The sequence below is a fragment of the Oncorhynchus masou genome, chromosome 1 (genome assembly GCF_036934945.1).
Source record: "Oncorhynchus masou masou isolate Uvic2021 chromosome 1, UVic_Omas_1.1, whole genome shotgun sequence".
In the NCBI taxonomy this organism is placed as follows: domain Eukaryota; kingdom Metazoa; phylum Chordata; class Actinopteri; order Salmoniformes; family Salmonidae; genus Oncorhynchus; species Oncorhynchus masou.
In genome coordinates this window covers 30,016,849-30,043,327 of record NC_088212.1, presented here as the reverse complement: position 1 = coordinate 30,043,327, position 26,479 = coordinate 30,016,849, and the positions used below count along the sequence as shown (strand labels likewise).

General features: G+C 41.3%; 1 protein-coding gene across 2 annotated transcripts in view; it reads right to left on the bottom strand.

Moving 5' to 3' along the window:
* LOC135541733 (transcription factor 7-like 1-B) overlaps positions 1-23,917 on the bottom strand; it is a 51,258-nt gene extending 27,341 nt beyond the window's left edge. For both annotated transcript variants that reach the window (XM_064968062.1, XM_064968071.1), the window contains exons 1-3: positions 22,997-23,917; positions 22,741-22,813; positions 22,497-22,624 (exon numbers count right to left, since the gene is read on the bottom strand). In XM_064968062.1, coding sequence (XP_064824134.1) covers positions 22,497-22,624; positions 22,741-22,813; positions 22,997-23,182 — 387 coding nt within the window. In that variant the 5' untranslated portion in view covers positions 23,183-23,917. The remainder of the gene's footprint in view (positions 1-22,496; positions 22,625-22,740; positions 22,814-22,996) is intronic.
* Positions 23,918-26,479: the final 2,562 nt, after the last annotated feature.

Sequence of the window (26,479 nt, the reverse complement as noted above, 5' to 3'; positions counted from 1 at the left end):
GTCATGTGCCTTTTACTGAGGAGTGGCTTCCGTCTGACCACTCACAATAAAGGCCTGATTGGTGGAGTCCTGCAGAGATGTTTGTCCTTCTGGAAGGTTTTCCCATCTCCACAGAGGAACTCTGGAGCTCTCATCGGGTTCTTGGTCACCTCCTTGACCAAGGCCCTTCTCCCCCGATTGCTTGGCTTGGACGGGCAGCCAGCTTAGGAAAAGTCTTGGTGGTTCCAAACTTCTTCCATTTAAAAATGACAGAGGCTGCAGACATTGCTGCAGACATTTTTTGGTACCCTTCCCCAGATCTGGACCTCAACACAAGCCTGTCTCTGAGTTGTATGGACAATTCCTTCGACCTCATGTTTTTTATTTGTATTTATTTTTTGCTTTGACCTGCACTGTCAACTGTAGGACCTTACATGGACAGGTGTGTGCCTTTCCAAAACATGTCCAATCATTTGAATGTACCACAGGTGGACTACAACTAAGTTGTAGAAACATCAAGGATGATCAATGGAAACAGGATGCACCGGAGCTCAATTTCAAGTCTCATAGCAACAGGTCTGAATACTTAAAATAAAAAAATTATTTGTTGCAAACATTTCGAAAAACCTTATTCGCTTTGTCATTTTGAGGTATTGTGTGTAGATTGTGTGTAAAGTAATCAATTTGAGAATAAGGCTGTAACGTAACAAAATGTGGAAAGGGGAAAGGGGTCTGAATACTTTCCAAATGAGCTGTATATTGGCAAAAGATCAGTGTTCCTCATGAAGAACTTTACTTTACTCTAAGTACGGGGAGGAAGCTTCAAATCCAAATGGGAATGGCATGTTCTCTCTGCAAAATAACAGAACAATTAGGCCAGAGGTTGCTAAAATTACCAGGAATTCTGTTAAAAATGTGTTTCATTTAGAAAATTGGTTCTCCAAGTATTCCCATGAGAAAAAAATAAAAAGAGACAAGTGATCATGTCTCAATGTAATCTAGTTATGAAATGATTCTTATGTTCAAAACAATCTATTTTTGGACTAAGACGTGGTCAATTTGCAGTGAACAAATTATTAGAATTATGTTCCTGCCCCCTGACCATCCACTCCGGAAAACAATCAGCCCGTGGCTGAATCTAGTGTCCCTCCCTCATTCAATCAAAATCAAATCCAAATGGTGTTTTTGACTAGAACACAGAAACCTGGTTAGGAGACTTCATTAAATCCCCCCCAAATAAAAAAGGTACTTGAAAGGATGACACGGTAAATAGGAAGATACTATTGAAAAGGAGGTTCCCATGGCTGCAGTCTTATTGAATAGTCTGTAATAGATTGAAAACACTGCTAAACTAAAATCAGCAATTACATTTTACAGTAAACTTCAGGCAGTCCTGTAATGCTTGACAGATGTCCTTAATTTCATTAGAAACAATTTGAGCAGGCCTATGTTTGGCCTCCATCGAGACGCTGGTTTCACTGTAGAGACTGCTCTAGAGAAGAGTGTCAGATAAAAAGCTGTGAGAGCTGTGCAAATAGTCAACTTCTGCAAATATCTGATCCATTTCCATGCCTCTCTGTCTTCCAGCCTCCAGAACTCAAAATAGACATCAGTAGAATACTGTGCTACATGTCAGGGACCCAGATGCAACAAAGGTGGCAAAGTCGCCACAGAAAATTTCCAAAAAGCCAAGATTAACTCTTTGGTTTTTCGAACAGAGAGAATACAGCATATGCTCTGGGGCATGCGGACTGCCAGAGTTGGGTTCTAATTGTTCAATTTCTCTCACAGAGCAGGGGGGGGGGAACATGGCCAAGTGTCTTTGTCATCTCTGAAGTGTGTGGTGCCATACTGCTGGCCAGGCAACATCAGAGCATGGAGGAGAGGAGAGGCAGATGTCTGGACATTTGTTGTCAAAGTAAAATCAGACACTGCCAGAGAGAGAATTAAACAGGCCAAACTTTTCCACCAACTATCTGCAGACTGGAGTGTTTTAAAAAGTGTTATCAATCTGATGTCAATCACACCCTCAAGAGTCTTCTGTTCTAGTCAAACAAAACTACAAAAATGTGTCTTTGGAGTGTCTACAATGTCTATTACAAAGAGCAATCTTGCCTAAAAACCCTATTGTAGACCCATGTTTTATGGTTACAAATTACTAACCAAATGACTTTAAAATGTTAATACACTGTTCTAAGATTTCAATGGCAACAGATTAATTGACAGTGACACTCCAGCTCAGACCTGCCCTAAAGCTGCCTTGCACTGTGGCATCAAGCCCCCTCGCACCCCTCTCCTCTCCAAACAGCAGGGCCAGAGGAATGCTTCCAGGGATTGCTCCAGTAGATAATGTCAATCACCTACTGTGTGGAGAGCCCCTCCCTATGGTTTCCTTTTGCCCTCCAACAGAAAACAAATGGGCCACACAGCTTGGGCCACACAGCTTGCTGTTAGAGTGAGGTGTTAATGATCCTCTACCCATATGAATAGCAGCTCCACACATTTGCCACATTTGTCAACCTTACACCATAGTCTTCCCCTCCCGTTTCTCTCCGCTCAAATCACCTGCTTATGCGAGCCATTGACACTTCCACTTGATCTATGCATGACTTACAATTATAACCTTGCAGAGCAAAGACAATTGCTGTAAGTAGTCCCACCTTGTCACCGAGTTTGAATTAAGACCCATTGTTTGCAGACATTGCGGGCAATTACATAGACATAGGCCAAGTCCAGCCCTCATTGTGCTAATTAGTGGTTAATTGATGGGGAAATGACAAGCAGTTCCGCTGGTCAGCTTGGCTGCTACTGGGCACAGAAATAGTTGTTAGTGGGTCGTTCCACCTCATAAAGCACAAAGAGGACCCACAATCTCAGATTGTTCTGAAATTGTTTCATTATTTTGTTGAAATATAATTTGATCTGAGAAGCTAATTTATTGCACCCAAATTGTCCATTTAAATGTATAGGATTTGTTTAATTTTAATTCAATATAGTACCTAACATCTGATTTGGACCCTTTTCTAACAATGAGTTAGACATGAGGAATCCAAAGAAAGGGGGACAAAAGCCACCCATGGACACTCCGCACCCCACCCCAACAACGAGTATATAATATCAGTTCTGAGTTCTCTATGTCTCACATGTAGTATGGTGATGTTTATTTCCCCTGTTCAGAGAATTAGTCATTTAAGTTAGGTTTATGTCCCATCTTACATCCTGATATTACCAGGTTCTGGCCACTAGATGGTGCTGTTCTAGGTCTTTTCAAAGAATCCCCACACCTCAATGTTAAAGGGATAGATCACCCAAATTCCAAAAAGACATTGGTTTCCATACCATGTACGCATCCTATGGTCAAGGTATGACAGAAATCCATGCGTTGGTTTTGTTGCCCATTGTTTCAAATCCAATTAAGGTAAATTGTACCTAAATTACAATTTTCACGCTTCATGTCCAAATTAAGATGTAAAAAATTAAAATGTATTGTGTAACTCGAGAATTTTACTTATAGAGGATTTGGAAATGGAGCACGCAAATGCCAATATAGGTACCATTGATTTTTTTTGTGCCACAAATACTAAAGTATTAGCATTTGAAACAAAGGCCAGTTAAACAAAACCAAAGCATGGGTTGCTGTCATACCTTGTCCATAGACTGCACATAGAAACCAATATGTCATTTTAGAATTTGGGTGAAATATCCCTTTAACATTTGGACCAAACACTGGGGTGTGGGGGGGATTAAAAAAATGTTATAAAAATCACCTGGAACAAAACCATCTAGTGGTCAGAACCTGGTAACATCAGGATGAAGGATGGGACATAAACCCAATAACTTAAATGAGTAATTATCTGAACAGGGGAAAAAAACGAAATACATTACATAGGATAAATAAATAATACTCCGAGATGCCTCTACACTGAACAAAAATATAAACGCAATTTGTAAAGTGTTGGTTCCATGTCATACGCACAAAATGCTTATTCCTCTCACAAATTTGTTTACATCCCTGTTAGTGAGCATTTCTCCTTTGCCAAGATAATCCATCCACCTGGCAGGTGTGGCATATCAAGAAGCTGATTAAACAGCATGATCATTACACAGGTGCACCTTGTACACAGATGCAAAATAAAAGGCCACTAAAATGTGCAGTTGTCACACAACACAATGCCACAGATCATATCTCAAGTTGAGGGAGCATGCAATTGGTATGCTCACTGCAGGAATGTCCACCAGCGCTATTGGCAGAGAATAGAATGTTCTGAAACAGAGCTGAAAATGTCCCAGTTCTCTGGCCTGCATACTCACCAGACATGTCACCCATTGAGCATGTTTGGAATGCTCTGGGTTGACATGTACGACAGCGTGTTCCAGTTCCTGCAAATATCCAGCAATTTCACACAGCCATTGAAGAGGAGTTGAACAACATTCCACAGCCTGATCAACTCTATGTGAAGGAGATGATTTGCATTGCATGGTCACACCAGATACTGACTGGTTTTCTGATCCACACCCCTACCTTTTTTTAAGTATCTGTGACCAACATATGCATGTCTCTTTCCCCCAGTTGTGAAATCCATAGATTAGGGCCTAATGCATTTACTTAAATTGACTAATTTCCTTATATATAACTTATATCTAACTCAATACAATTTTGCATGTTGCGTTTAGATTTCTGTTCAGTAAACATACTACTTGTCAAACATAGAAAACTGATATTGTATACTTCTTATTAGAGATAAAATTACGCTTCAACAAAATAATGTTGCGGGAATGGTAATATCTGTTTCTAACTACAGAAATGATTTCAGAAAAATCGGAGATGGTGGGTGTCATGGCTTGCTGAAATAACATGGAACGATCCTTGTGGAAAAACAGCCCATTATCCAGTCTGACTCTCTGCAGTAAAGTGGATTATCTTGGGAGGAAGTTGTCAATGAAAACAATCCTGAGGAAAACTAAGGAACTTACAAGGAGAAATAAAACATGGAGAAAATATTATGGTACGTACATAATTGATGGAAATAACAATTATTTACTGTGAATATATCCACACACTGTATTTATCATGTCATACCTAAACATAGATATACACTGGCCACCTTTATAGGGTTGTCAGTAAATAACAAGATGCTCTTCACATTAAAAGACAAATATTGCCTTAAAGAGTTATATTCTTACACTAAACAATGTAGTGTTTACATTTATCTTGGTGTCTCCTACAAATGTATGAACTACTCCAAGGCAATACAAAGAGACATTATCAAATCACTTTCAACACTTTCAGTGTTGGTACCATAATCCCCCCCAAAAAAACAGTATTTTCAGGAAAAACTTTGTTCCAAATGCACATGCCATAAAATGGATACAATACCAACTACGCCATTTTGAATATGAGTACATCAAAAACTATAGATGTGTGTGGTAGGATATGTGAATAACAGAATGATATTGCTCAATGCCCCCCAGCCCAGAGCAAACATCCAGTTTATGTGTGGGGCTAACCCTGAGAAGGTCGCTGTTTCCAGCAGTGTCACTAGCATCCTGCTAATGGCTAGCACATTTGAAGTATCCATTAGTAAGTAGAGGAGTGAAGTTAAGTGACTGTGACAGGGGCACTCCCTCCGCTCGTTGGGCCTCTATTGTGACCCGGTTGGTCGCCCTGCTCTCTTATTCACAGCCGGGGAAAATGGGTCAAAGGTCAGCCATCCAGAGTGCACTGGTTTCTATGGTAACGTGGCCTATGAAGGCCAAGCTCATTTGCCTCTTAACATGCTCTTGTACACAAAATAACTATTAGTGCAAAGCTGGAGAGAGGAGAGTGAAGAGGGAAGGCAGGCTGAGGGAGGTCTTAAAAACACATTGGAGGGGCTTTTCGAAGATTCCCCAACAGACTGTGCCAAAGAGTCCCAGATAAATCCAACATAACATCCATCGATGCTTTCTCACAACTATCAATCTTAGTCCAATACAGAGCTGACATCATTGCCACAGTCGCTACAAAGTGGAGGTTTAAGACACAGACAAACAACTTGCTAATTCATCCACACTTTTGGTATTGGTTTGATACTCAACAGGGAAAATACTTCTAAATATTTCACAAACATACCAGAGATTCAATTTCATTTAACTCAATGAGCTTTCGTGTCATATGACTAGCTCATGCATATTTTGAAAAGCGCCAAACTGGTCTTCAAGCCCTGAGTTATTTAGGATGCAAACATTAGGTTTTGTTTGTAAAGTCCCACTAATGAATTTAGACTTCAGTCTCAAAACACAATCTTTTTTTACATGAACATGAAGTGCAAGCCCAAGTTATGTGTTGGATTTTGCTTACTCTTATGTTGGCCTTTCTGAATAGTGCCTTGGGGGTTTTACTAGAGAGGAAAATACAATGGCTTTAGTGAGACTATGCATTTTTACAGCTCACGCAGTTATTTCAGGGTTAATTTTGGGGGTTTTGATGTGATCCTGAATTATTGCTTCCTGTAGCCAGAGCCTAAAGTGTGTTGCTACGGCAGCAGAGTGAATGCCTTTTTTAAAGGAAGCACAGTATAGTTTTTATTCTATTTAATTGACTTTAAGACAATTTCTATAAAATGTGGTTAAGGAAAATAAGCATTTGTGAGGCCTTGTTGGGGCGAAAGTTTGTAATAAGTGAGCAATTGTATTACAGAACACAACAACAGGCAGGTCAAATAAAACAGAATGTATAATTAGAGCCACAAGAAAAGAATGATGTGTCTGGCATGAGAGGACAGGAGGCTGCCATGCTGTTGTAGTCAGTTATGTGGTTTTCCATACCTGGGGTATCTGGTTTCTGATAGGCTTCTCTGTTAAGCCTAGTGTAAATGCAGTCCAATATCAAACCATGCTACACCAATAACGAAGAAGACGTCGTCTGTCTTTCGCATCATTTCTACTGGCATTGTTTGTCCAGTGTGTGCAGGAACACAACATTTTATTGTTTGGGGAGCAGCCTACTTTCATTGAAATGCACGGCCGTAAACCTCTGTGTAATTAACACCAGAACATGTGGTGGTTAACAGTGATTGGCTGGATGTTTACTGTAAAGCGCAACAGAGAAATCAAATGAACTCTATGTGCATGTGTGTGTGCATGTGTGTGCGTGTATGTGCATGTATGTGTGTATGTACGTGTGTGTGCGTGTATGTATGTGCATGTATGTGTGTGTGTGTGTGTGTGTGTGTGCGTGTGCATGTATGTATGTGCATGTATGTGTGTGTGCATGTGTGTGCGTGTATGTGCATGTATGTGTGTATGTATGTGTGTGTGCATGTGTGTGCGTGTATGTGCATGTATGTGTGTATGTATGTGTGTGTGCATGTATGTGTGTGTGTGTGTGTGTGTGTGTGTGTGTGTGTGTGTGTGTGTGTGTGTGTGTGTGCGTGTGTGTGTATGTGTGTGCATGTGTGTGTGTATGTGCGTGTGTGTGTATGTGCATGTATGTGCATGTATGTGTGTATGTGCATGTATGTGTGTATGTGCATGTATGTGTGCATGTGCGTGTGCGAGAGCGAGGGACAGAAACAAAAGTGCAACATCTAAACAAATTGCACATCATTGAAACCTGCATTTTTCATGTTTAACCAAAACACAGACTAAAAGGGACAGCATGGGTTACCAATATAATGGGGAGTGTGGTGCCTGCCAAGCTGATTAAGACGCAATAATAAGTCCACCATGCACCCTCACACGACAGGGAAAAAGTCCACTACACAGTAATCACTTCTAAACTGAAGGAGAAACATAGGAATACACTTTTTACAGAAAATGTAGATAAATATTTACACCTCAGAGTAAATTTGATCTTAAATCGATGATAAGTCTGCCAACTTTTCTATAAGTGCTTTCTGACAGAGCAAACCAGGCCGATTTTGTCTAGTCTTTTAAAACTTCCACAGAGCAGCGGACAGAGGTAGGAGGCCATGAAGCATCTTTTAGAAAAAGCACGTTTGAAAAAGTGGGGTCAGTGGGTGGGGTGCTGGGGAGAAGGGGAGAGAGAAAAAGGGCCTAAATTAAACACATTTGTTTCTGCTCTCACATACCACAAGTCTTATGAAAACAGAGGGATGATTGTGTTCTCTCTGCAGCCCCCCCCCCAATGCCACCCAGCCTCCTCCACCAGCTCCACCCTCACCACACACACACACACACACACACACACACACACACACACACACACACACACACACACACACACACACACACACACACACACACACACACACACACACACACACACACACACACACACACACACACAGCTGCCTGCAGATGCCTCCAGTGTTTGCACTGCTAGCAGGCCCAAATCTCAGGGCCTGAAGTCTCAGCCCTGCCTCGTCTCAGTTTTACTGCCTGACATCCCTCTCACCCCACTGCTAACTCTCTCTCCCTCACACACACACACACCACACACACACACACAGCGGGTATGTATGCCTGAACACTATGTTTGTCTTGCGGTACTTCAGCCCATACATCCAAGTCACATTGTTCAAGTTCAATTTTAATATGGCAGGATTTTGGACATTGTATTCATGTAAAAAGTATTAATCAAACAAAGTTAGACTGTGTTGCTGACTTATCTTTCAAGACGAAAATGTTAAAATGGGCTAAACAACGGTTACCATATAAAATCATTCAAATGTTCACTAGTACAATTGTAAATAAAATGACACTTTCTTAAGAAAGTCAATTTAAACCCAGAGCAAGCAGTCAGCACATACTCCTGCTTGCCAGTTCCCTAATTCCAGAAACATCCGCCTTAAGGAGGAACACAGAGCAAAACGAGCCTGGGTCATAAGGTCATTAAACCTCTTCAAGGATCACCAAGTCGCCTGACAGCTAAACAATGGAGTAGTAAACATGTGCAGGGGAATCTTCACCTTCCTAAGCACACATTAACCTCTCAGTCCCTGTCAATACTTAGGAAAAACCTCTTGAACAAATCATTTTGAAAGGGTTTGGAGGAAAAGGGAGGCGGATGAAATTCAGTGATTTTAAAGAAATCAAATCTTTACAGATAATAAATGCCATGTCAAATGAAATAAAATGATCTGTATCTGAGAGGAATGACGGGAAGTCCCAAAGGCACAATGTTAGCCAGTAGTCTTGATGAATGCCAATGATATCATGGAGGCTTTTATCAGGGAGAATAGAGGGCCACTAAATGCCAATGATATCATGGAGGCTTTTATCAGGGAGAATGGAGGGCCACTAAATGCCAATGGCAAGATATTGAGATCCATAAAGATGCTGTAACTACACCAACATCAACTAAAGGCTGACCTTGCATTTTGCAAGAAAATTCCAGTCGCTGCATATTACTATAATTCGGAACCGTATACATTCTTATGAGAGGGGCAAGGTGGTTATGTTCAGGGGCTGTATATTACTATAATTCAGATCGGTATACATTCTTATGAGAGGGGCAAGGTGATTATGTTCAGGGGCTGTATATTACTATAATTCAGATCGGTATACATTCTTATGAGAGGGGCAAGGTGGTTATGTTCAGGGGCTGTATATTACTATAATTCAGATCGGTATACATTCTTATGAGAGGGGCAAGGTGGTTATGTTCAGGGGCTGTATATTACTATAATTCAGATCGGTATACATTCTTATGAGAGGGGCAAGGTGGTTATGTTCAGGGGCTGCATATTACTATAATTCAGATCGGTATACATTCTTATGAGAGGAGCAAGGTGATTACGTTCAGGGGCTGCAGCAAATATCAGATTCCCAGGCAGGAACAGGGCAGTGTACCAATTACACTGAGAGTGTTGGGGAATGTAGAGCCAAGACCACGCAGCCACAGACCTGAACACGGACCACTCTCCACAATCACCACTGGCCATAGCAATACCGCACATGCTGTTTAGCTCACGTAGTAGTTTTGTTGATGGAGAGTGGAAGAAAATATATTTATTTCCAGATATATTCTTTCCAAAAAAACTAAACCTATCCTACTTTACAGTGTAACAAACTTCTTCCAAATCCAAAGTGCTCACTCCTGCAAAAAAACATGGAGATGACCCAAGCACTGTAAGCTGTGTCTCAGAGTGAGACAGAGACAGAAAGAGAGAGGGGGGGGGGAGCTGATGGAGGAAAGAAGGGGGAGGGTGGAGAGAAGGGAGAGGGGAGCTTGTGCACAATTACAGTAGGGATTTATGGCCTGAGAAACAATTTATAAATCACATCGCCTGAGATAATGTGATCCAGATTGCTCTCCATGCAGCTGCAATTTTGGTCTGCGTGAAACTGCATAATAAACCTGACTGGAGGACATTTTGGGGGTGGGGGAGGTGGGACGGAAAGAGGCTGGAGTTGTTGGTGGGGGCTGACGAGAGAGGTCTTTGGCTCACAAACTTTGGAGGTGTTATGGACAAAAAGGCTGAGAGTCTTTTATATGTGTGGTGTGAAATTTTGCTGAGGTGCAAAACAAGATTGTTGATTTGGAGACGGAGAGTCCTTGAGTAAACCTCACAATATGACTTTTCACATGCAAATAATAAGTCAGACGTTTATGAAAAGCTCAATCAATCTAAATGCCATTATGTATGGAGGTGAAGGGTAATTATTGAGGGAGAACCACAAAGTAGGCCTCCAGCAAAAATACAAATAACAGTTATACAATGGCACTAGCGTAGCCTGCAATAAGACACCATATCCATATCTCAAGTTCTAAGCCAATGTCCTTACATCCATGTGAAAGTATTTAACCACCATGATCACATTAATGGATTAGAGTGAACCCAAACATTTATTTGAAATAAATCATTGTGATATAATTGTTTTTTTAAACAATAGAGTGGCTTTTTCCCTCTCTTTTCACAGCTTAGAGCTGGTCCGAAAAAGGGAACGGATGTGCTCGGTGGGGTTTGGTGCCCACTCAGCCAAGTGGCCCTGAACCTTGACCTCTCACCCTTCACCTTTGGGGGGCAAACAAAGCTCTGAGTGACATCTGAAACAGGAGACCCTATGGGGAGAGAGTGTCTGGACAGGGCTGAACTGACCCATTAACGCTGCTGATAAGATTGTGCCTTTTTCTTCTTATGAGCATCTTAAACCATAGGTTAGCAAGCACACTGCTCAATCAAAATAACGAAGCAAACAACTAATTTGAGGTCAAAGTCTTCATCTCATTTAATCTAATTTATTTGCCAACACCTCCGTATTATCCGAGAGCAAACAAAACTGTTCCCTAATGAACAACTTCACCCGCCTGACGCCAAGCAAAGCTGTGGTTACCAACAACAAGCGAGAGAGAGGTTCCATGGAGCTAGTTATACATGTTTAACGAGGGGCTTTGCTAAGCCAAAACTAATATGAGTTATAGCAAAGAAGGAGAAAAGAAATGGAATAACATAGCAAAACATATTATCGAAAAATAGATTAAACAAACCAATAATAACCAGTCTGTTTAAAAGGAATTCACTGAGGCATATGCACTGCTCTTCCAAAGATTCAACACAATGTCTCACGTAAATAGCCTCCAAGCAGTAGCATGTTGTAAACAAAAACACTGGAGAGTGTTGATAGCAAATGTGGCATATAGAAGTGGATCTAAGCCTTGGTCTCCAGAAAGCTTAAAGCCACTGTAGTATTTAAATCAGGCAAGGAGAGAGGAACATTGGGCGAAGGCAGCATTCTGTAGCTCAGCTGTGAGGCTCGAAGTAGTTGCCCTGGGGTCTTTGTCCTGCTTTTTAGGGCAAGTCTGAGGTAGTCAAAGACCCTATTCATGACCAGCGCTCTCGCTGCCAACACATCCATACAGCCCCAGTCAACTCAGCCCACAGCTATAGATCCTTCCCATTTCACACGAGAATCAGACCTGCCCCCCAAAGCCTGCTTCAGGGATTTCCAATAGCAGGCCTTTCCAGCCCATGTACAAATCAAACAAAAGGACTCCTTGGCTTACTCCATGTCATATAGGCTTGATTAGAGATTTTTTAATGTAGCTAACTGGTCTAACTATGCAGCAAAAAAGTCATTCACGTTTGTAAGGATTTTGTATCAAACCATGTAAATGGATGAGAAATTATACCAATGGAAGGTGTGGAGGAGTTGGCATCTTATCATTCCAACTCGCCATATTGCAACTGCACCTATAAAGACCCCTCTCTTAAACATGTTTAATTCTGGACATTTTTCCAGAATAAATTTGAAGTCTTATCTTTTATTATAGTATTGATCATGCTAGGGGACAACTGTTTCAAAGTTTTGAAAACATCTTTAAGCCAAATAAGGACAAGCGTCAAATGAACAAATCACAAGGATAATCTAAAGAATCAAAAACACAGAGAATCTCACTTCCGCTAGGTATTTATCACAGTAGGAAGCCATTTCTACTCTTGCTAGAACAAAAGTGGTACCTGCTGCGTGCCGACATGGTAGTGGCCAATCTGACGTTCCCACTTGTAGAATCGCAATGCTAGTCAGTGGCCAACAACTTGACTTTGAGTCAATCAGTGAGCACAACCCCCCATGTGGGGGAGCCAACAAAAAAAGAAGAGGGAATTCTCAGTACATTCACGGTTAAATGTCATGATCCAGTCAAACTTCATATTTGACATTTTAGTAATTTAGCAGACGCTCTTATCCAGAGCGACTTACAAGAGCATTTCGAGGTAAGTGCTTTGCTCAAGGGCACAGACTGATCTTTCACCTAGTCGGCTCTGGGATTTGAACCAGCGACCGTTCGGTTACTGGCCAGCTAGGCTACCTGTCGCCCCATATGAAATGTAGGCTATGGGATGGTAGCTAGCTGAGTGCACAGACGCATTGCAAACAACAATAAATACTTCCTCCAAGCTAGATAACCACAGTAGCTAGTATTGCCATTATAATTAAATCACAGTGTATTAGTTTCCTGGAAACAACTGCCTTTGTTAGCTGCCGAGTTGGTGCAATGTCCTTAGCTAGCTAACCAGCTATGTTGTGCTAACTAATGAATATGCTAACATTAGCTAGCTAAACATTTGGCTATGGGCTGGCACTGGCAGTATGTGATTATGGAAAGTGAATTAAATAGTTTCTTCGTCATCTTGGTAGGTAATTATCTAGCTTGTATCAACAAGGGCTTTCTACAAAATAGCAATATTAGTGCAGCTAGCAAACTAACATTTGAATCTAGACCATAAACTAAGCAACACAAACGGACAAGCATTGCCAAACAATGCTACAGCCACCTTCTGGTTCAGAGTACTTTAACCAGGCTGAGTGACTGACGACCAAGGTCTTTGCTGTGTGAACACAAAAGAGAGTGACTGCTGATACTGTTCAGAGGTGCTATTTATTTGCGGCTGGCGAACGTTAGACAATCCTATGTGCATGTCCCTGCTAAAAGGCAGGAGGAGGGGAAATCCCAAAATCACCTGAAACCAAAGCTTGACGATCTCAGCTGGAATTCATCAGCGTGTATTATTCATGGTAATCAAGTACATTGCATAATGGTTTGAAATATTCCATGAAAGGCCATAAAAACTACAAATCAAAACAATTAAAAGCTGTGACCATTTTACAACTCGTCTGACTAACTAGATCCACAAGTGGAGACAACGAAGCTACACATTTCAGGTGAATTGTGTCTTTGCTTTAATCAAATGTGATGCTCTGCAGAACATTGTGACTCCTTAACAAGTACAATTGGTTATACAGGGGTTACATGGAGGCAGCTAAGGCAACCAGAGGCAAATGGGGAATTTAAATGTTAGGACAACATCCACATCAACAAGCTGAATGATAACTAAATAACCATTTCAGTTATGGCATTACACTGAAAGCCCTGTCACAGGTCCAAAAGTGATGTTCCACCTACATGCCTTATCCAAAGAACCTTGTTTGAAAGTCTTGCATCTTCCCCAGACATCCTCCACTGAACAAGTTAATCCTTATCTCCAGAAGCTTAAAGTGATTTAACAAATGTTGACATTCAGTAAAATGGGTAGCAGCTACTCTCTTCCAGGAAACATTCCAATACATCCATCTGCTGCTTGTAAATGTATGCAAGCTTACATTACACTAGTGTACTATAAACACTAGTGTTATTACACTGTAAATATGTATGAAATTGAATAAGAGTTGAAATGGGAGTAGCACACCAGTTCACACTTTAGTGAACTTGTTTGACATTGTATTGATTACATGGACTGCATGTTCATTAACACATGTTTCTCACAAATCTTTCAAAGTGTCATGTAATCACCAAGTACGTAGGTCTTATGACAGAGGGACACTATGTCCAATGTCCATGTATGTCCAAGAAAATATGTCCTCATCTTACTGTGTTACGGTGGTATCTAGGACCTTTAGAATGCATGCAGGTGCAACGTGATGGCTCTACAGCCCTTCACCAGGAGACTTAAGCCAGGACCAGCAGTGCTGGAATGAGACACACTGATTTACATCTTCAACATGAACAACAGCTGCTCCGCTCACTGACAACTAAACTCATGCTGGAAAGATACCCAGCCATTTCTTTATATAGTATAGATTGGAGAGTCTAATCTGGCCATACTAGTATATACACTTCACAATTAACCTATGGTAACCTACCAGTAGTTACTTTACTTACTTTATCCTGCGTTCCTGAGAGTAAAAATTGCAGAGTAAGCCTTAAAAAATTATTTCCATGGCCGTTATATGAATTTAAGTGAGACCAGATTAAGATCTAAGTACTAAGTACCAGTGAATCTAGATCTGTAGGATCTGACAGTGTCCTGCAGCTCTCTGATTGGCCTGTGAGGAAAGGGCAATGCATTCTGGTCCATAGCAGAGTAGTGCAGCTCTGTGGGGGAGAGAATCCCTCAAATGAGAGCCTCAAGGTCTGGAAGCTGGCCGACCTCAGGATAACAAGCAAAGGAATAGTGAGGCCTATATCTGCCCCAGTTTATGCTCCCACCACCACATCTCATCAACAATCTCTCCTCTTACCTTCTCTGCTCCCCTCTCCCTCTTCTGCTGCATGCACAACTTAAACTGAAAACAGCTGTTTGTAATACCAGACTGATAAAACCTATTTAGATTAGATTTTGTTTGCTGTACAATCAGGTTTTATTAGCATGGAATGAAAACTTTAGTGTACACTTTGAGAGCTAACCTTAGTTAATATAATATAAACAAGTCTCTGCAAAGTGCGGGGCCACGTACAAGGAACCCCAAAGCTGTGAGTAGTGGTGTCATCACTGTGCCCCCTTCCCCATCAATCAGCCATTGGCCTAATCACCTGTGAGTCAGATTGATTACTCAGATCCCCTGTTAAAACTAGGGAGAAATACTCCCTCCTAAACGGAGGCTTACTCCTAATAACGGAGACCATAGACATTAGTGAGCTTGAGACATGCTGGCATTCATATGATATATGATCCAACCCCCACAACCTCCTGCTCATGTCATGGCAACCTTTCTACTTTCAATACAGTTAACAGCTGTATGGCCTTGCTGGGAGCTCCGTTGTTTAGTGGGAGAATTCCACATATCACACATGGCTTAGCCCTTACCTTCATGCCAAAGATGACAGGTTTGTCAATGAGAATCATATTGCATTTCCACTACCTTGACTCCTCTGACTCTCTGAACCCCATCATGGCCTATCCTAAAGACAGTAGAAAATAGGAGAATCTGCTACAAGAGGGCTGCAAATATCAACACGTCCATGTACATCAAACAGTGCTGTGCTGTCTTTCTTTTCAGGCATGGAGAGGGTCAGGAAACTGCCTACACAGTAACAATGTTCAAGATATTAGGTGAAATGAGTGATAGACAGGTATATATGATCAACATGTGGTTTCTTGAAACCTGCTGCTGGGGTTTGATGTTGCACAACATTACATTGACTCAAGCCATTGACTCATGGTCATAAAGACTTACTAAGATGCCTTCTAACCTGCTCCTAACGTAAACCTGGAAAACTAGGCCAGGTGACTTGTTTCACAAATAACATATACATTTCTACTTACTGTATCAAGTAAAACAGATGCTATCAAATTGGATTTGAAAGGTATCCATGCTTTGGTTGGCAAAATATCTATCAGGTTTGACAAAAAGTAGTCCCAATTTTTTTTCATGAAGACAAGTACTGTACTACATCTCAAACTCTGCAGTAGTTCTGGTTAGACCAAAACACATATCTGGAATAAATTGATAAAAACACATTTGCACACATTCATATGGGCACTTCAAAAGGATTCATTGATGTCACAGAACGTAGGGAGTCTGCGGCTGAGGGGGGGGTTATCCTTTCCTCAAAGGGTGCCGAGATGCTCCTGATGGGCCCTGCTCTTGAGAAGCCAGCGAGTGCTATAAACAGAATTTCTAATGGCAGGCGGGAGGGAGGGTATGTAGGTGGTGAGCTCGTAGGCGAGGGGATGGCGGTAGGATTTGACGCCAGCTCATGCTTTCCACAGAGACCAAAGAGGGAGGAATAGAGACCAGGACTGGCACCATTTCACACACTTCAATACAAGTGCTGTTATGAACTGAACATGAACAACCCTGAGTCCGAAAGATGAAATACGGAGAAATATCCATCCTCCCCGAGACACAGGAAGATATTTGAGCTGAGAATTCAGAGCAAAGACCTAAGTAGCACCTTCACCACTGCATGAAGTAATCAGTAGAAAACCAAAATCTAAAAAAGTGTAAAACATGGTTTATACTCTATTCATTCAATTAATATGGGTGGGTACTAGAGAAAGGTTTTCAAACCGTCTTTAAGACATATCAGAACTTAATCTGGGTTAGAGCTGTATATTCAAGGGTTAGTAGAACACCGTTCTTCAGATCTGTAGTTTACTTCAGTTTAGCCAAATAATAATGCTTTTTGAGCATTTAATTTCCCCCCATTGCAAACAATAAGACCATTTATGACAAATAAATCATTTTAGTTGTGAGATGTTAGCTGGTCTTGACGTCCCTGAGGGCGCGTGCAATCTTTTTTTAATCAAAAAGCTGCTACTAAATTGATGTAGACTTGTTTGCCTTTGAATAATTTTTTTTTTCTAAAACATAAACCTAGTAAAAAAAATGTTAGCTCTGTTTACACAGTCCTTGTAAAAAAATATTTGCCAGCTAACATTGAGATGACTTTCAGCAGTTGCACAGTGTCGAGGCTTGTCAGAATGAGCGTCCTGGACACTGTCCCCTCTGTAGCAGAGCAGCCACAGAACCTCCCCTGATGCTCGTCTCCTCAACCGCCCCTCAATCATTGGGACTGCAAGGTTAGTGGAAAAGGCAGTGTCTTACCTGATGAAAAGACTGCTCCACACAAACACTGTTTGCTTATACAAGGAGAGGTCTGTTTATTCAATAGGACAATGCCACTGTTTACTTGTCTTTGTCTGCCCATTTTTAAACACCAAAACCATCAGCAAGGCTGGAAAAATGAAGACCTCAGTGAAGCATGCAATTGTAGGAACTGACATGTTCAGACATAGTAACACCCCTATTTCAAAGCCCATGATTGACTAGCATACATGCATTTGATTTAGTTGTATTCAACTGACTTTAGCCGAAATGACAGACACCTCTCACATGAGGTAAATCACTGTTACTGACAACATTGTACAAAGGGTGTCCCTTTAAAAAAGAAAACAATCTTGACTAAAATATAATAGGGCCGATGAACATCGTAGTCTGGAACACCTCCCCCAGCACTCGTCACTGAGAGTTCTTAATTACATCTACACTAGGCCTAAAAGCAACACCGTCTGACATTGTACCTCACAGGGGACAGCCTCCTTGGCCCTCCACCCATGACAAAAGTCTAGTGAAACGGAATTCCAAAAGCAAAGTTCTTCCTGAACCCTCAGCGGATTACAGTGGAATGTCAGCTCAGAACAGCCACTAAATCAGTTATGCTTCTCCATCTAGGGACTTGTGTTGTGCTGAGCCAAAGTGTCTTACCATTGCTCACGTTAGGGTTGTCATATCCACATTCTCAATTTGTGCCTCAAAACAATTGACATACAATACTAGATTAAACCAGAAACACTAAAAGAAACCAGGCGTATTCTGAGAAATCATGGTGGTCTCTTGAGAAGCCTCTGTCCCTGCTCTCTTCGTCTGGACATTACACTGCTTCTTCTACAACATGGCATATCAATTTACTGAAAATGCCCATGTATTATCATAGTATCTATATTACTGGGGGAGGCCAGAAGGGGGAGTTGTCGACAGCATTGTCCCAGAGACAGAGAGAATGCACCTTGGGGAGAAAAAGCAAGACTTCCCAAACAATTCCACATAAAGGTTAGAGATATGAAGCATTCACTAATTACTACTAAAGTTATGATACATCCATTACGCTTGTTATCAATTGGTTGATTCAAAGCAAGGAAGACCGTGTTGTCAATGTACCTTTACTACTCCAATATCTGTGTTGACATTCCTTATTCTGAACTCTGTTTTAACTGAGCTCCAGAACAGAATATTTGCAACACCAAACTACAGTATGAAACTGATTTGAAATTGAAGACATGCTCCGGTACTTTGGTAACTAGTAAATCTTGTTTTAAACCTCCCGATTTAGGCTGGGATGTGCCAATGTGTAGTTCATACATGCATAATCTAGGTGCAGAATTACAGTTTTACCTCAATTAGCCACAAAATCCCTAGTTTGAAAGCAACATTTACTCCCCCAACGTGGGTCTGCCCCCTGGCAATTCGAGTTTCAGCCAATGAGCTTCAGCCGTCGCCATTTGAGTGACAGCTAATAAGATGCACACACAGTAGAGAGAGAAAAATGATGTGGTGCACATATCTGCACATTTGTGACGTAGTACGCAATTTCCGGGGATCACTTTTGGCTTGTGGGCGCTACTTTTAGAACTAATGGATAAAAAGTATACAAAAGTACTGTAGAATATCTTTATGCCCTTAATTCATTTCTGCCCAAATCTGGAGCAATTCTGTCAAACTCAACAAGACTAATTATCTACTCTATGAGCCTGTATAGAGACCTCAGTCACACTCTCCAGCTAACTAACCAATTAGGAAACCTTGAAGGTATGTACAGAGCAAATGTTACTGTGGAACTCATTAGTTTAACAAACTTGTTAACCCAATGTTTGAGTGGAGACCAGTAACAAGTATTCTCTATTAAATGCAGCTGTATCCAACTTGGCATAACGGTTCAATATCTGTCATTGTAGTCTTAAAAGATGATAAATTATCAGATTATTCGAATTCAGAGCATTTTTTGTTAGATCCCAGGCAATGAGTTTTATTCAGCTCAATGGGGCAATACCAGTAAATGTGCCGTTTAGGACTACTTGTTCAGTAAATATCCTGAGTATTCCAGCCAGCCATTGTCTCACTGTAGTTTCTCTACCATGGTTGTGCTGATTGACAGAGTGGGCTCAATACATCCCATTGACCTGATTCTGTCCTCCCCATGTCATTAAGGGGATATAGCTCCAAATTGGAAAGGCTTAGAAGGAATGTGGATCCCTCCCTAAAGCGTATAACATTGAGAAAGAAAACTGACAGCTATCCTAACTAACTTTTTGTTTAAGAGTTTGTTTTTCTAAAACAAATCAAAACCATGCGGAGGTGGAGCTCTAGGTCCCAGCATGCTTTGTGTGAGGGATCATGGAGGAACAACGCGAGTTCAAGACAGGGTTAAGTAAAATGTACTTACTTATTATTTTGCTAACGAAACATAATAAATAGGCTATTTGATCACAAGTTCTGCTAAAATACCAAGTGCTGCAAGGAACACAACATGGAAGGTTAGTAGTAAATAGGGCCTGGCACATTTGCAAAAAATAGCTATATTCTTTTCTGATATCACTGACCTTGGATAGGATTGACATTTTGGTCAACTCACACAAAAAAAAGAGAAAGTGATGAAAAACATCAATAAGGAAGCAGTGAGAAGGAAAATATTGTATATTTGTCCACACAATTCATATTTTTGTGACGTGAGAGAGCAGCATGGATTGCTTGCACAAACATGGACCATACAACATTTTGTAAAGAAAATTATCTTAATTTGAAAAACTTTTTTAATCTCATTGCCAAATTCAGGCAAGGAGTGTACAAAAAAAATGGTATGGTTCAAACCATACATTTACATTTACATTTAAGTCATTTAGCAGACGCTCTTATCCAGAGCGACTTACAAATTGGTGAATTCACCTTCTGACATCCAGTGGAACAGCCACTTTACATCGATTAAAGCAAGAATTGGAATAGATCTAGATAATGTCCATCAGATTGAAATTTAAACATGGAAAAAACACAGGCATGCTAATTAAATGCAACATTTATGCTAATTGCCTATCCCTACAAATGGCTTGAGGAACAAAATAGGATCTCCACAGTGGTATGCAACTTGTGTGTAGAGAGTAGCCATTTAGTTAATGAGCCCCAATGGAGACCTCCAATGAAGCCATCAAGCGCCTGCTCAGAATAACAATGGTCAACAAACGCCTCCCTAATTGAATGGAAGGTACAGGGAGGCAGGGAGAGTTGGTATGGAACAGTGAAAAGGAGGCAGGGAGAGTTGGTATGGAACAGTGAAAAGGAGGCAGGGAGAGTTGGTATGGAACAGTGAAAAGGAGGCAGGGAGAGTTGGTATGGAACAGTGAAAAGGAGGCAGGGAGTTGGTATGGAACAGTGAAAAGTTGGTATGGAACAGTGAAAAGGAGGCAGGGAGAGTTGGTATGGAACAGTGAAAAGGAGGCAGGGAGAGTTGGTTTGCAACAGTGAAAAGGAGGCAGGGAGAGTTGGTATGGAACAGTGAAAAGGAGGCAGGGAGAGTTGGTATGGAACAGTGAAAAGGAGGCAGGGAGAGTTGGTATGGAACAGTGAAAAGGAGGCAGGGAGAGTTGGTATAGAACAGTGAAAAGGAGGCAGGGAGAGTTGGTTTGGAACAGTGAAAAGGAGGCAGGGAGAGTTGGTATGGAACAGTGAAAAGGAGGCAGGGAGAGTTGGTATGGAACAGTGAAAAGGAGGCAGGGAGAGTTGGTATGGAACAGTGAAAAGGAGGCAGGGAGAGTTGGTATGGAACAGTGAAAAGGAGGCAGGAAGAGTTGGTATGGAACAGTGAAAAGGAGGCAGGGAGAGTTGGTTTGCAACAGTGAAAAGGAGGCAGGGAGAGTTGGTTTGGAACAGTGAAAAGGAGGCAGGGAGAGTTGGTATGGAACAGTGAAAAGGAGGCAGGGAGAGTTGGTTTGGAACAGTGAAAAGGAGGCAGGGAGAGTTGGTTTGGAACAGTGAAAAGGAGGCAGGGAGAGTTGGTTTGGAACAGTGAAAAGGAGGCAGGGAGAGTTGGTTTGGAACAGTGAAAAGGAGGCAGGGAGAGTTGGTTTGCAACAGTGAAAAGGGGGCAGGGAGAGTTGGTTTGGAACAGTGAAAAGGAGGCAGGGAGAGTTGGTTTGGAACAGTGAAAAGGAGGCAGGGAAAAGCAGAGGAAGAAAGGGGATAATTGCTTTTCACTGAAATGCTTGACTGGTCCCATCCAAATCATTTGCTTTTTAGAGTGAGAAGGACTGGGGGATGGAAATGCTCTTAACAACAACATTACTTCATTGGGTGGTATGTTAATGACGTTTACACTATTATTTAATTGATAATGATGCACATTATTTAATTGTGAATTACATACACAATGGATAACATTATCTACATGAAATGCATACAGATATCTAAGGTGATAAGTTATATTATTTCTTAAAAATATATATTTTATGCAGAAAACTAGAATTTACCTGAACAAGCAGGTCTCAGTAGTTTTACAGTGGGCATTATTTTAAAGAAGAAAATGACTTTCTAAGTCATGTGCATATGATTTTGGGTAAATAACTGGGCTAAAACTAATTTTGACAGGACAGTCAACTCCTGAAAATAAGCACATTCAGAATGACAGGTTATTGGACACTACTGTGGCCTACTACATCATGTTTTGCTCAGGTCTCTTTGACTGCAACATCTGATGCCCTGTGCATAAAGTGTCTGTTTGTAAGAGTACATGTTGGCTATCACCCACAAGTTATCATTATTGCAAAGTTTTCCTTCATACTTATTGTTGAATTTGGGCTCTATGGAACATTAGATGGACTTTGGAATTCATGGTTCTCAATGTAGTATGTACTTAGTACCTAATAAGTTGTTAACCACCCGAATGCCACAGCTTCCGTTGAAGAATCACATTTACAAAACACTTAACTGCTCATATTTATCATAATCACTTCTGCCTCGAAATAAATAGACCAACACATAGATAATCATGGACTTCATCTGAATTAGAGATTGAGCCTAAAAATGTGAAGTTAGTACCCTACAGAAGGCTGACAGGAGGAAAAAAATCCCAGAAGAACAAAGAACTAGTTAGCCTACTCCTTGAGAGGCCACTCGAAGGGAATATGGCGGTCTGGTTGTGCATAACCAATTTTTACACATGCCTTCAGTGGAAAGCAACGCGGATAACTGTCAACACTAAAGAGTAGCCTACATTGTAGATTAATTTTGTTATGGTCACTCACCGTTCTTGCGCTAGGGGAGAGGGCCCCATTGGATAGGTAGGGGTTGGTAAGATCTGGGATCATAAGAAACGGGTACCCAGGATAATGGGGACTTTTGAAAAAGCCACCATCTTGCTGTCTTCTGAGGGCTGCAAGGACAGAGCATGAATATCAGTAAATAGAAGGGACATCACATACATATGAAATGCATTAAACAATAGCAAAGCAAATGTAACAATGTAGCATTGCAAGTGACAGATTTTACCTTCACTAAAGTAATCCCTGGTTTTCTCGTAACTGTCCAAGTCTGGTCTTGGTTGAGGGCGCCGCTCTGCTTGCTGACAAGGACAGAGGCGCACACAGAACAAAAAGGAGAAAACATGTATTAGTAGTCTACTTCAGCAATAGGCTATACCTAAAAAAAAAAATGTTTTTTAAATGGGCATGTAGTATAAAGCCTATAGGCTATAGACACGCGTTTGCAATAGATCAGACTTCAGATCAGCATACAACGGCCTTACCTCGGAGTCTGACGAGCTACTGTTGTTTTCCGATTCGTTCACTAACGAAGACTTCAGATCATCCAAATCCCTCTCCGCTGATACATTTTCGGATATTTTTTCATCTTGCTCGCCTTCATCTTTGAATGATATCATTTCATCATTCGCCCCCAAATCATCACCACCACCTCCGTTAAGTTGTGGCATTTTGCTGATGAAAAAGTTTCTCCCTGATAAAGTTGACAAGAATGCACGATCGCTCCAACAAACCGAAATAAATCGACTATCTGCAAAGGGGGGGGGACCGTCCAGTTTACGCACTAGAATAAACCCAAAATTGACAGTGTGAAAACAAAGTGCCACGTTTTCACATCTCCATTTTGATATACTGAATAATCTCCAACTTTTCCATGATGATGAACTCCCCAATAATCCACCAAATGCAACTGTTTTAATTTCGGCGTCAATAGCCGGATAAAGCAACTTCCCTGAAGTGTCTTCTTCACTCTACCCAGTGGGCTAGTTGCAACCCACTCTCCCTCCGTATGGGTGCTGAAGAATGCAACTTCGATATTCTTCCCGAGACGCTCACAGGCAAACAAACTGGGCACGAACCAATTTAAATTCAAGGATGACGTCCCATTTCACTTCCTAATATCATATGTGAGTTTCAATTCGACAGGCAAAAGATGAGTCTTATTATAAGCATGGAAATCGAACCACATCTATTGCTTTCTTCACAGGACACTCGTTCAGTCAAGAGTTTCGATCAAAACTATATTTACTTCGATGAAGTTTACCTTTAATAACCGACCTTCGTATGTTCTTATATTAACTGTCAAGTGATATCCGGTGCCAAATCTATATTTTCGGGTAGGTAAAAAAAAAAAACCTCTTTCCCTCCACATTAGCTAACGGGGAATGCGCTTAGAAACTACTTGGTTGTTCAAGTGTAAGAAACAGCGCAACTTGTTCAGAATGCAAAGGAGGAGTTAACGCTGAAAAACGACACTTCATTCACCATGTAGACGGGTATGCTTAAAGGAACAGTTTGACCATATTATACATTACAACGTTACCATTCATATGGTAATTGTATCCTGTTGTTTCAACATCAGCAAGATAGCAATGGTTATTATGTGACTAACAATGCTTCCAAGATCCATGACAATGTCAACTAATAGGTCTATACTTTAATTTAAATCTTTAAAATTAACGTAGCCTGCCTGCAGTAGTTACTTTTTGTTGTATCTTGTTTTTAGGTAAATTGTTCTACGAAATAGAGAAAGTAATATTCATAAACTTTTGTTCCAGTGGGCACTTACAGACAGAACTTCACTTTCTGACAGAGAAGTTGGAGTTTCTATCAAGCAGACCAAATATTCTGATATGATAATACTATACAGTTTATTTCCTTCATGCTGCTGTATCCATCAGCAGCACTATCTCTCATGCTCATGTCATCCCATGTATCCCTGTCTCCTGTCCAAGCTGTGAACCCAGCAGCAGCACTATCTCTCATGCTCATGTCATCCCATGTATCCCTGTCTCCTGTCCAAGCTGTGAACCCAGCAGCAGCACTATCTCTCATGCTCATGTCATCCCATGCATCCCTGTCTCCTGTCCAAGCTGTGAACCCAGCAGCAGCACTATCTCTCATGCTCATGTCATCCCATGCATCCCTGTCTCCTGTCCAAGCTGTGAACCCAGCAGCAGCACTATCTCTCATGCTCATGTCATCCCATGCATCCCTGTCTCCTGTCCAAGCTGTGAACCCAGCAGCAGCACTATCTCTCATGCTCATGTCATCCCATGCATCCCTGTCTCCTGTCCAAGCTGTGAACCCAGCAGCAGCACTATCTCTCATGCTCATGTCATCCCATGTATCCCTGTCTCCTGTCCAAGCTGTGAACCCAGCAGCAGCACTATCTCTCATGCTCATGTCATCCCATGTATCCCTGTCTCCTGTCCAAGCTGTGAACCCAGCAGCAGCATGCAGGAACCATGTTGGGCTAAAGCCATGTGATAATGATAGGCTCAGAGAAAAGAGTCTTAATTACATGCCGCCATGCTAATTGTGTGTTGGTGTGTTCCTGGAACAATACACTTGGAAAGGCAAGGCTCAGCAGCATGGGATAAGCATGGTCTGTTAGCAGAGCTTAGGTTTAGTTTGGTAATGAAATCCTCTTGTTATGAGGTTGGATCTCCAGCCCTCCCACCTAGACAGGACTGTCCTGGCCATTGCACTAACCCCAGCTGCATGATGCCCTCTGCAGTGAGTTGGGGCTTTTGTAGGTACCATCGAGGGGAATCTACATGTGTGATGTTGACTAAACAGGGACGACGCCAACACGTATACCCACTCCAGCTAATATAAGGAGAAATAAATGATTAAATACATTTTTCTACGATACTTATATATTTCCAAAGAGGTGTGCTATATTCTCAAAGATAAATAGATTACTTCTTTTAAATGCACCTCCCCCTCTGACCATCACCTATTACGAATCATGTCTACCGCTGTGACTATCAGATGAGTTCAGAAATGTGGCAAAAGAAGAAAAATTGTCAAATGATACCTGTCACTGTGCATTAATATTCTAGTACCTGTCTGTCGCATGCGATCTTTTCCTAACCCTGGAAATTGTGCATTTTTCTATGCTCAGCATTATATACTGGTGTAGCCTAGTGCATTTAAGTGCACAGCTGTGAAGCTGAAGCTGACCAATGAAAACTTTATATATTGATTTCAACTCTATATAGTCATTTTTTCCCTGTATGGAATCTATGTACAGCATCTATTGATCTGTACTGAAAATAAAAATGGCGAAGTATCATTGAGGAAGGGCATAAATGATTATAACTGTCAGAAAGGGATCTGTCTGATCATCTAGTTGAAGTCAGAAGCAAGTTTCCCTCAACTGAGTCACATACTTCACTCTCTTGCACTGTCTCTATGCACACTCACTGGACTCTACCCACACACATACTACACTGACACTCCAACACACACACACTACATTCGCTCACACACACAAAACACACACATGCATATTGACGCCACACTCACATAAACACACTTTCACACGGTTTATTATCTATCCTGATTACCTAGTCACTTTTACCCCCACCTATATTGTATGTACTGTACAAATGACATCAATCACATCAATTACCTCGTATCCCTGCAGATTGACTAGGTACCGGTACTCCTTGTATATTGGCTCCCGAGTGGCGCAGCGGTCACAATCGGCAGTGATTGGCAGTCCCATAGGGCAGCTCACAATTGGCCCAGAATCATCCAGGTTAGGGTTTGGCCTGGGTAGGCCGTCATTGTAAATAAGAATTTGTTCTTATCTTACTTGCCTAGTTAAATAAATATAGCCTCGTTAATTTATTGTGATACTGTTTCCTTTTTTTATTTATCTACTTTTTATTACTTTTTAACTGCTTTGTTGGTTAAGGGCTGGTAAGCATTTTACCGTTAAGTCTACACCTGTTGTG